Below are 12,195 nucleotides of genomic sequence, written 5' to 3'. Positions count from 1 at the left end.
GAAATCATTGTGAACACATGGTCAGCAGCCTTTCGCCCCTTTTCTCAGAAAAGATGTGCTGACATTGGAGAAAGTCCAGAGGAGGTGAATGAGAATGATCCCAGGAATGAAAGGGTTAACGTATCCGCAGCATTTGATGACTCTGGGCCTGTACTCACTGGAGTTTAGAAGAATGAGGGGAGATCTCACTGGATGTTGAAAGGCCTAGACAGAGTGGATGTGGAGAGGATATTTCCTACAGTGGGAGAGACTAGGACCAGAGGGCACAGCATCAGAATACAAGACACCTTTTTAGATCAAAGGTGAAGAGGAAATTTTTTTTAGGTGCCTGTATAGGCCAAATCATTGGGTATATTTTAAACGGAGGTTGATAGCTTCTTAATTAGTCAGAACGTCAAAGGTTATGGGGAGAAGGCAAGAGAATGGGGTTGAGAGGGACAACAAATCAGACGATGGAAAGGCGGAGCAGACTCGATCTGCTGAATGGCTAATTTGTTCCAATGTCTTCTGGTCCTCAAGTCCCAAAACCTTTGGCTTTTGCTCTTTCAATCTCACCCAAGCTTGATGTCCTTCAAGAATTAAGGATCAATTTTATCCACCATATACGTTTACTAGTATTAGGAATTTGCTCTGATGTGTTGGCATGCAATGAAAAACAACTTTCAAGAGTTACAACAAATAAAGAATTATATAAAAATAAAGTCTGAGGTTAAAGTAAGGACATGGAATAAAATGTGCTTAAATATATAAATACCAGCGTGTACTGTACTTCAACATTATGAAAAGTGGTTTACAGTAACGGGTAATAGAGAGAGAGAGAGAGATGTGGATGTCTAGAATGTGGATGTCAACCATATCTAGAATAGTTGATTAGATTATCTGTCTGTGGGAAGAAACATGTAAGATGGTGTAAAGATTTTGTTTCAATACCCCTATAGTGCTCTCCAGTAGGGAGCTTGAAGAAAGGGCAGTTTGCTGGACAAGTAGTGTCCAGAATGTTTTCTCCTGTCCATTTCTTTGTCCTGGACACTTTGTCCTGCAGTGCTGATGGACTGCAGCCAATGACCTTTTCTGCTGATCTGATAGTTTTTGTATATTTTGAGAGGAAGCTGCACCAAACCAGACAGTAATGGCAGAGGTGAGGGTGTTCTCTATGATGGCAGTGTAGAATTGCCCCAGTATGCTCTGGGGAAGATAAAATTTTACCAACTGACCCAAGTACATCCCCCACTGAGCCTTTTCTGTTAACTGCTATCTCCCATCCTCTGTCTAATCATTCCTTTCCAACCTCACCCAAGTTTGTCCTTAAACTACCACCCACCCAAGCTTGCTCCATTGCAATCCTTGGCCTTAGACATAACTTTCTCCACAATAACTACATTTTTCTCAAGAAAATTATAGCAGTTCCATTTTTTTTTATGATGACAGACTTCACAGACTTTTGGAAGAATTTGGAAAGCAAAAGGCTCAGAGGTTCAAAGACTTGCTTAAGTAAACAGAAGTCAGTAGAATCCAGGGCAAAAAGTCAACCATTTTTATTAAGACAAATCAACGTATCAGTTCGCAGTTGAGGGAGGAAACCTGTTTTTTCCCATATCAGAATCAACTTCCAAAACTTGTTCCATTGAGACTGGGAAATAAGGTGCTAGAAAACCTTGTTTCAAGTAGGCTAAATGTGGAATAATGGATTCCCTGGAGTAAGTTACAGACTGGAATGAGATTGTATTCAAATGATTTATATGGAGAATAATGGATCTGTATCACATTGGACACCAGGGAATATGGCAACCAAGAAACTAACTGAGGGATTCAAATGTTTTAAATGGAGTAGTAGACACTGAGGAGTGAGGTAGTTGGAATCCAGTCAAGGAGTTCAGATGATTTATTTAAGATTCCGACAATAGATGTTTGGAACTGAGTTTCGAATGCTCAGGACTAACAGATGAGTGCAGTTTCCGTGTGACATGTTTACATGGACAGTTTACATTATAAATTCTAGGAACAGGAATTGATCATGAAAATGGAAAAATAAATCCAGCATATTTAGGCATTTCCCCCAATCATTCCCTACAGCAGAAAGTGGAGGAAATCTTGGAAGAATAAAACAAGCAGAGCTTACACTGCTTTTCCACAGATTCTGTGCCTCTCTCAGCAGATAATCATTTATTCTATTGTTTTTCCTTCATTCTATTGTACTTTCTGTTCTGCTGTGACTGTCTGCAGGGAAATGAATCTCAGGGTAGTATATGATGACATACTGCTTATGTCCTTTGATAAGAAATTTACTTTGGCCGTTTGTCTTCCACTGACCCGGATAGAATCTACCTTTGAGCCACAAATATTGAAAGGCCTAAGTAGAGTGAATATGGGGAGAATGTTTCCTATGGTGGGAGAGTCTTGGATCAGAGGGCACAACTTCAGAATAGAGGGACATCCTTTTAGAATAGAAATCAGGACTTTCTTTAGCCAGAGGGTGGTGAATCTGAAGAAATCACTGCCATGGATGGCTGTGCAGGCCAAGACATTGGATATTTTTAAAGCAAAGTTTCTTGATTAGCAAAGGTATTGAAGGTTACGAGGAGAAGACAGGAGAATGGGGTTTAGAGCAATAATAAAAGCCATGATGGAATGGCAGAACAGACCCAATGGTCCAAATGGCCTTATTCTGCTCCTATGTCATACGCTCTTATGGTGGCACATGATTTCAATCCATAAATCTCCTGATTCAAAATGTGTCACTACGGAGTTGGGAAGTCAAAGCTTCTCATCAAGAAAGAAGATTGACCATCCTTAGCTGACTATGACCAATGTTTATTAATGATAACTTTACTCACTTCAACACTATGGTCTAACTTTCAAGGACTCTACAACTCATGTTCTCAGTATCATTTACTGACCTATTTAGATATCTTCTTTTGGATTTGCACAGTTTGCCTTCTTTTGCACATTGGCTGTTTGTCACTTTTTGTGTGTAGATTTTCATTGATTCATTGATGTCTACTATGAATGCCCACAAGAATATGAATCTTAGGACATTATATGGTGACATGCACTCGGTGTCCACTTTATTAAGTAAGGAGGTACCTAATAAAGTGGTTATTGAGTCTACGTGTACTTTGGTGTAAATTTACTTTGAACTTTGAAAGTTTCCAAAATGTAAAAGGCCAGGTAGGGACGGTTATCTGAAGAACACGAACCAGTCTCCTGAACGAAAAGTCAATCAGATTTGTTCAAACTCATATTTCTCACTCCCCCGATAAGAACGTAATATTATCCAGTTCAATGCTTAGCACTTTACCTCAGCTCTTCCAGGACCACGGTAGTATCATACGGACCTACTACCAATTCTCCCTGTTGTTCTTCTCTTCCTCTTGGATGGTAGATGACTTTATATCCTGTTACCTCCCCGGGGGAAGGCTCCCACGTCACTCTGAAACTTGTTTTTGCGGCATCAGAGGTTGTTAAGTTTTGGGGAGGTTTATATGGTGAAACTGGTGGGGAAGAACAGAAATATCCCAGCTGAGTCTTCAACACATGAACATCCATGAATGCAGATATAAATACAGGTAAGAAGTAGTTTATCATTCAACTAATAACATTACATTGGCTCCACATGGCTGGGACATCTAATGAACACAACACAGATGTTCCTTGTTCATCCTAAAACCACACGATCCGGAACAATAGAGAAACAAGCAGAATCCAACATCAATTAATTATGACTGCGCCAATATGTGGCTGAGCTATCTACAACTGTTAAGACTTCAGCTTCGTAGTTTTCCAGTGTGGACAGTGACCTGGTCACAGTTCACTGTCTTCAGAAACAGTAATGGGCGAGTTATGCAGGCAAATTATCAACAGATTGTGGCAGTTCTCCAAACTCAAGTAAGATAAAGAACCATTAAAGGGTCTCAGCCCGAAACCTCGACTGTTCATTCATTTTCATAGATGCTGCCTGAGCTGCTGAGTTCCTCCAGAATTTTGTGTGTGTTATATTAATGCATTGGCTGCTAGCATAAGGAAAAAATGAATTTCTGTAATACATTACACTCATAGGGCACCACGGCACAGAAATAGAAACTTTAGTCCATCTAGTTCATGCTGAACCATTATTCTACCAAGTCCCATTGATCTGCAGCTGGACCAGAGCCCTCTATACCCCTCACATCCATGTATTTATCCAAACTTCTCTTAAATCTTGCAACTGACCCTGCATTCACCACTTCTGCTGGCAGCTCATTCCTCACTCTCACCTCCATTTGAGTGAAGATGTTTCCCCCACCTTAAATATCTTGCTTTTCACCCTTAACCTGTCTCACCCAAACTCTGTGGAAAAAACCTGCTTGCATTTACCCAATCTATACCCCTCATCCATAGGTTTCAATAGGTGCATTTAGTGTCAGAGAAATGTACACAATACACATCCTGAAATTCTTCAAAATCATTTCCAAAAACACTCTGATTGAAGGAAGTTCCCATGGCAAGACAGGGAGACCAATGTTTGTGCCTTCTGTCCAAAGGGACAGGGGAGATGAGAGATGACCGGGGTGGCTGGTGATTAAATATTGGCTATAACATGGGGAAACTCCACCATGGATAGTCCCAAGCCTGGCTGTGAAGGAGGAGGATCGGGCATGAGGCTAGCAATCCCATCCTGTAAAAACCCAGAGACAGAGAAACGCAAAGAGAAGCTCCATAGCCCTCACTCCTGGGAGAGGAAAGATTTTCGAAGTTGAAATCAACTGGGGGCAGCTTGATAGATTGGCCCAGGGCAGAGATCTCTGGTGAGCTGCTGTTGGCAGCCTATGCCCCAGTAAGGGTGATGGGCTTAAGTAAATAAGTACCTGGGGAGAGCTCTCCCATTTCCCTTCCAAATGGTACCATTGGGTCTGTTGAAACAACCCTGGAGAGCCAAGTCTGTATGTCAGATTAATAGCTTATTTGAAAGCGGGCACTTCTGATTAGGCATCATGTCCACAAAACTGCACTGAGCTGTCATCTGGGGTTACCCACTCAACTGGCATTGCATTTTCTTGCAGCTCAGATTGGTGAATCTGTGCAATTCATTGCCACAGACAGCAGTGGAGGCCAAGTCATTGGGTATATTTAAAACTGATGTTGATAGGTTCTTGATTAGTCGGGGCATCAAAGATTACTGGGAGAAGGCAGGAGAATGGGGTTGAGATGACTAATAAATCAGCCATGATGGAATGGCAGAACAGACTCAATGAACTGAATTGCCTTTATTTCTTACATCCTTCACATACCTGAGGAGTAAAATTCTTTACGTTACATCTCCATCTAAATGTGCAATGTGCAATGTGCAATCATAGTCAAATAGCCTAATTCTGCTCCTATGTCTTATGGTCTTAAGTTCTTATAATGGTATGCAAATCCAGTATTATGTTCAGTTTTGGATGCCTCATTACAGAAAGCTTGTGGAAGCTTTAGAGATGGTGCAAAGGAGATCTACCAGCACATTCTCTGGATTATAGAGAGCACGTCTTATGAGGAGAGGTTGAGCGACCAGGGCTTTTCTGTTTGGAATGCAGCAGGATGAGAGGTGACTTGATAGAGGTGCTCAAGATGATAAGAACAATAGACAGAGAGGACAGTCGGAGACATTTCTCCAGGGCAAGAGTTGCTGACACAAAGCAGCATAATTTTACGGTGACTGGAGGAAAGTATAGTGAGGATATCAGAGATATGTTTTTTCCAGAGTGTGGTGGGTGCATGGAATGCCCTGCCAGGGGCAGTGGGAGAGGCAGATACATTAGGGACATTTAAGGGACTCTTATAGAGGAACAAGGATGATGGAAAAATGGAGAGTTGTGTTGGAGGGAAGAGCGAGATTAATATTGGAGATATTATATTATATATTATTGATATTTATATTAATATTAAAAGATTTTCACAGCATCATGCACTCTGCTGTAATGCTTGACATTCTATATTTATGGTAGTATATGGCATCAAACTGCATGTGTGCCTTGATAATAAATTTATGTTGAACTTTTGAACTTTGAACTTTGGACAGCCATTCTACCTGCTGTGCATCTCACCACCTCTATATGATATGATATGAAATGGCTGAGATGGCTAATACCAGAGGGCACAGTTTTAAGGTGCTTGGAAGTAGGTACAGAGAGATGTCAGGGGTAAGTTTTTTTACGCAGAGAGTGGTGAGTGTGTGGAATGGGCTGCGGGCAACAGTGCTGGAGGCAGATACAATAGGGACTTTTAAGAGATTCCTGGATAGATACATGTTGCTTAGAAAAATAGAGGGCTATGAGTTACCCTAGGTAATTTCTAAAGTAAGGACATGTTCAGCATAGCATTGTGGGCCAAAGTGCCTGTATTGTGCTGTAGGTTTTCTATGTCTATATAATAATAATAATAATAATAATTATTATTATTATTATTATTATTATTATTATTATTAAGTGCACTGGTCACTTTAATAAGCACACCTGAACACCTGTACACCTGCTCATTAATGCTAATATCTAATCAGCCAATCATGTGGCAGCAACTCAATGCATAAAAGCATGCAGACGTGGTCAAGAGGTTCAGTTGTTGTTCAGAACAAACATGAGAATGGGGTAGAAATGTGAGCTCAATTAGTTTGACTACGGAATGGTCACTGACGCCAGGCAGAGCGGTATCTCAGAAACTGATGACCTCCTGAGATTTTCACGCACAACAATCTCTGGAGTTTACAGAGAATGGTATGAAAGACAAAAGATAGCCAGTAAGTGACAGTTCAGTGGGTGAAAACACGTTGTTAATGAGAGAGTGTAGAAGGGAATGGCCAAGCTGACAGGAAGGCGACAATAACTCAAATAACCACACGTTACAACAGTGGTGTGTAGAAGAGCATCTCTGAATGCACAACATGTTGAAATTTGAAGTGGGTGGGCTACAGAAGCAGAAGACCATGAGCATACACACAGTGTATTTTACACTTTAAAACTCGATGAAACAGCAAAACAGAAGAGACTTATGCTTTGATTAAGAATAAGAAACATTGAAATCTCAGCAAATGTTTCACAAGTATCATAACCTTACCTGTAGTTCCTAGTCCCCATCTTACTTTGCCTTCACCTTTTCTGTAAAAGGGAATGACAGAGACATTGTACGTCGTCTGGGGACTGAGCCGTCGGAGGACAGTGCTGGTCAGATGACCTGGTATCTTGGTGGTAATTTGTCGACCTCCAGTTGTGGGCCTGTAAGTGAGGCGGTAGTTCAGTACTTTGCCTGGAGCGGGCTTCCAATGCACTCGGAAACTGTTGAGTTTTTTATCCCTTACGACCAGTTCCTTGCCCTCTGGGGTAGCTGCACAACAACGGGAGAGAACAATAGTTTTTCTTCCCCTTCCTTGACAACTTTGAGTAGATTAGATTAGCTTGTCAAATGTACACCCAAACGTTAGAACACACAGTCAAATGTGTTATTTGCATCGATGACCAACAGTCTAAGGATGTGGCCCACAAGTGCCACCACGCTTCCAGACCCAACATGACATGCTACACAACAGACAATGAACCAACCCATGAACATCTTTTCACTATTTGTGCTCTCTTTTTGCATTACTTATTTAGTTTAATTTATAGGTACAGTACTGTGTAAAACTCTTGGGCCGCTGTAGGCACTTATGCCCCAAAAGGGATGATGGACGAAGAAAAAAATATATGGAGTACTGTGCAAAAGTCTTGGGCACATATATACATACAGCTAGGGTGCCTAAAACTTTTGCACAGTACTGTATTTGTCAACGTGGAGCAAGCAGCAAGTTTGTAAATCTGGTGGGTGCAAAGGATGTTGGGAATGGTGAGGGTGGACCACCGTGGGAGGGGTGTTGGACAGGTGACAGAGAAGTACCGCTGGGGCAAAGGGTGGTGTGGATGGAGACCCCCCAGCTCTGGGACACTAGGCAAGGTCATTTGATCCCAAACAACTGATTTATTGATTAGTGCAGAATGTCTCTCTGGTGCTCCCTGCTCCCTCTCCTCTCTCTTCCTCTTTTCCCAACCATGATTCCCCTCTTCCTGCCCCCTTCCCACTCTCAGTTCACAATAGAGACCCATATCAGAATCAGGTTTATCACATAACCATATAACAATTACAGCACAGAAACAGGCCTTCTCGGCCCTCCTAGTCCGTGCCGAACACTTACTCTCACCTAATCCCACCGACCTGCACTCAGCCCAGAACCCTCCATTCCTTTCCTGTCCATATATCTATCCAATTTTTTTTTTAATGACAATACTGAACCTGCCTCTACCAGTTCTATGGGAAGCTCGTTCCACACAGCTACCACTCTCTGAGTAAAGAAGTTCCCCTTCGTGTTACACCTAAACTTCTTCCCCTTAACTCTCAACTCAACATCACTCACATATGTCATGACATTTGTTTTTACTGCATTCGCAGTATATTGCAATACATAAAATTACTACAGCACTGAGCAAAGGTCTCAGGCACCCTAGCTACATATACAGTACATGTACAGTATTGTGTAGACGTAATTGTAATAGATAGTATTTTTATACTGCACTCTAAATCTGCCACAAAACAATGAATGTCATGACAGATGTCAGTGATGTTAACCCTGATTCTGTTTCTGAGGCCCACAAATCATTTACCCTAACCTATACATTTTTGGAATGCGGAAGGTAACCAGAGCACCTGGAGGAAATCCACAAGGTCAAGTGGAGAATGTACAAACTCCTTACAGACAGCAGTGGGAATTGAACCCTGATCACGTTACACTAACCATCACACTACTGTTCCAACCCACTTCTGCAAAGCAGAGAAAAAGCAGCAACTCAGCTGTACAACTTGCTGTTGGATCCAACTGTTTAATTTTTAGATTCAACTATTTAATTATTCTTTTCTTTCCAGTTTAACAATTAATTATGTGCTTGTAGTTTACATAATTACTTGTATACAAGTATACTGCTTATTATGATTCCTAGTAGCTAGAGTCTGTACATAATAGGTTAATATGGCTCTAGTGGTTATACAAAATATAATTCTGGAAAACTCTGGGAATTTCTCTATTCTGCATTAAGTGAACAAGTGCTTTCTCATTGGTTAACTTGGCACTGCAGTATTTGAATGACTACTGTCTAAATGGTTGTCTCTTAATCTGCAGATTTGAATGGAATTTTTCTTATCTTGGTAGTATAAAAATAGCTCTTTGTGCCAGGTGCCATCTTTAGTTGCTTTCTTTTCATTAACTAGTTGACTTCCATCACTCTGAGTTTCAATCTCTCTTTGTTCTATCAACTCTTAATAAAACAATCACAAAGTAACAAGTTTTATGCCTCTTTTCTGACTTCTATGAGAACATTGGACAATAAGACCATAAGACATAGGAGCAGATCTGGACCATCCAGCCCCTTAAATCTACTCTACCAAACCATCATGGCTGACTTATTATCCCTCTCAACTCCATGCTCCTGCCTTCTCCCTGTAACCTTTGACACCCTGATTAAGCAAACACCTCCCAACCTCCACCTTAAATATGCGCAAAGACTTGAACTGCACAGCCATGTGTGACAATGAATTCCACAGATTCACCATGCTTGCTCTGGCTAAACAATTTTTTTCCTCATCTTCTTTCTAAATGATGTCCCTCAATTCTGAGGCTGTGCCCTCTGATCAGAGACTCTCCCACTATCGGAACCATCCAACCCACGTCTACTCTATCTAAGCCTTTCAATATTCTATTCAATAGATTGCAAAGAGATGCCCCCCCACCACCACAATCTTCTAGACTCCAGTGAGTACAGAGCCAACAAATGCTCATGTTAACACTTTCATTCCTGTAATTACTCTCGTGAACCCCTCTGGACCTCCTCCAGTGCCAGCACATTGTTTCTTAGATAAGAGGCTCAAAACTGCTCACAATATTTCAAGCGCAGTCTGACATATGCTGTACAAGGCCCCAGCATTACATCCTTGCTTTTGTCTTTTAGTCCTCTCAAAATAAACGGTAACATTGCATTTGCCTTTAGAGAATCCTGCACGAGGACCCCCAAGACCCTTTGCACCTCTGAATTTTGAATGTTCTCCCCACTTAGGTAAAAGTCTACACCTTTATTCCATCTGCCAAAGTGCATAATCATGCACTTCCCTACACTATATTCCACCTGCCACTTCTTTGGCCTTTCCCCCATTCTAAGTCCTACATCAACCTCCCTGATTCCTCAATCCTACCTGCACTCATCTATCTTCATATCCACCCGAAAAAGCTGGCCACAAAGCCATCAATTCCCTCATCCAAATCATTGATATATAACTTGAAAAGAAGAGGTCCCAACACCGACCCCTATTGCAGACCACTTGTCACTGGCAACTAATCAGAAAAAGGTCCCCTTTATTCTAATTCTTCGTCTCCTGCCAGTCAACCAATCTTATGGTTCATGCTGGTATCTTTTCTGTAATACCATGGGCTCTTATCTGCCTGGTACTTCCATTAGCAATTCTAACAGATTTAGCAGGCAAGATTTCCCTTTTAAAAAACCATAATGACTTGGGCTATTTTATCATGTGCATCCAAGTATTCCAAAACCTTATCCGTAGTAATAAACTCCAATGTCTTGCCAACCACCGAAGCAAAGCTAAATGGCTTATAACTTCCTTGCATCTACCTCATCCACTGACTCTCAAAGGTCTTCTGAAAATCCAAGTACACAACTTCAACCAGTTGCCCTTTGTCTATCCTGTCTGCTATTTCCTCAAAGAATTCCAATAGAATTGTCAGGCAAGGTTTCCCCTTAAGGAAACATGCTGACTTTGGCCTATTTTATCATGTGCCTCCAAGTACCCTGAAACTTCATCCTTAATAATGGACTGCAGCACTTTTCCAAACACTGAAGTCAGGCTAACTGGCCTATAATTTCATTTCTTCTGGCCCCCTCCCTTCTTAAAGAGTGGAGTGTCGTTTTCAATTTTCCGGTCCTCTTTTATATTATTGGCTAACTTATTTTCATATTTCATCTTACCTCTGTGGCTTTTTTCAGTGCCTTTTGTTGGACTTTTGAAAGCTTCCCAATCCTCTAACTTCCCATTCATCGGCACTTTTATATACTTTCTCATTTGCTTTTGTGCTGTCATTGACTTCCCTTGTCAACATGGTTGCATCATTCTTCCTTTACAATACTGCTTCAACTTTGGGATGTTGTATCTTTCTAGTACCTTCTGTATTTCCCCTCGAACCACCAACCATTACTGTTCTGCCGTCACTCCTGCCAGTGTCTCCTTCCAATCAAGTTTGGCGGGCTCCTCCCTCATGCCTCTGTAATTCCCTTTGTTCCACTGTAACACTGTTACACCTGATTTTAGCTTGTCCTTCTCAAACTGCAGGGTGAATTCTATCAGATTATGATCACTGTATCCTAAGTGTTCCTTTACCTTAAGCTCTCTAATCACATCTAACACCCAATCCAGAATTGCAATTCCCCATGTGGGCTCAACCGCAAGCTGCTCTAAAAGCCAGCTCATAAACATTCTACAAATTCACTTTCTTGGGATCCAGCACCAACCTGATTTTCCCAATCTACCTACATATTAAAATCCTCCATGATATACATAACATTGCAATTTTTAGGTGAATTTTCTATCTCCTGTTGTAATTTGTACCCCACATTTGGCTATTGTTTAGAGACCTGTATTTAACTCCCATAATGGTCTTCTTACCCTCAAGAATTTTACATCTTCTGATCTTATGTCGCCTGTTTCTAAGAACTTTCTATACCATTAGAAACACCCCATCCCCTCTGCCTACCTGCCTGAACTTTTGATAAGCTCCCGACTATGACCTTCATTCAATCATGACTCAGACCCATAAGGTCATACCTGTCAATCTCTAACTCAGATGTTCCCATCCTGGGGTCCGCTGACCCCTCAATCAACGGTAAGGGGTCCACGCCATTAAAAAGATTGAGAACCCCTGCTCTAGCTGCACAGAGCACTCAGAATCCACAAGGATCAACTGGTTGGATTATCTAACTATCACCAATTGGGAGTCAAATGAATTAGCACAACACTTTACAGCACCAGTGACCTGGATTCAGTTCCACCACTGTCTGTAAGGAGTTTGCACATTCTCCCTGTGACCACATAGGATTCCTCCGGGTGTAATTCAGTGGTGCAGGTTCATTGGGCCAGAAGAACTGTACCTTGAGTGAT

At 41.5% G+C, this 12,195-nt stretch overlaps 1 protein-coding gene across 3 annotated transcripts in view; it reads right to left on the bottom strand.

Annotated features, from left to right (window-relative positions):
• Positions 1–12,195, bottom strand: part of col12a1a (collagen, type XII, alpha 1a) — a 367,155-nt gene that overhangs the window by 269,396 nt on the left and 85,564 nt on the right. For 2 of the 3 annotated variants that reach the window (XM_073050421.1, XM_073050420.1), the window contains exons 14-15: positions 7,069–7,335; positions 3,299–3,491 (exon numbers count right to left, since the gene is read on the bottom strand). The exons of the other annotated variant lie outside the window; for it this stretch is intronic. In XM_073050421.1, the coding sequence (XP_072906522.1) occupies positions 3,299–3,491; positions 7,069–7,335 (460 nt within the window). The remainder of the gene's footprint in view (positions 1–3,298; positions 3,492–7,068; positions 7,336–12,195) is intronic. 3 annotated transcript variants of the gene reach the window in all.

This window comes from Hemitrygon akajei, chromosome 7 (genome assembly GCF_048418815.1).
Source record: "Hemitrygon akajei chromosome 7, sHemAka1.3, whole genome shotgun sequence".
In the NCBI taxonomy this organism is placed as follows: domain Eukaryota; kingdom Metazoa; phylum Chordata; class Chondrichthyes; order Myliobatiformes; family Dasyatidae; genus Hemitrygon; species Hemitrygon akajei.
Note: the sequence above shows the minus strand (reverse complement) of the source record. Positions and strands in the feature narration are given on the sequence as shown.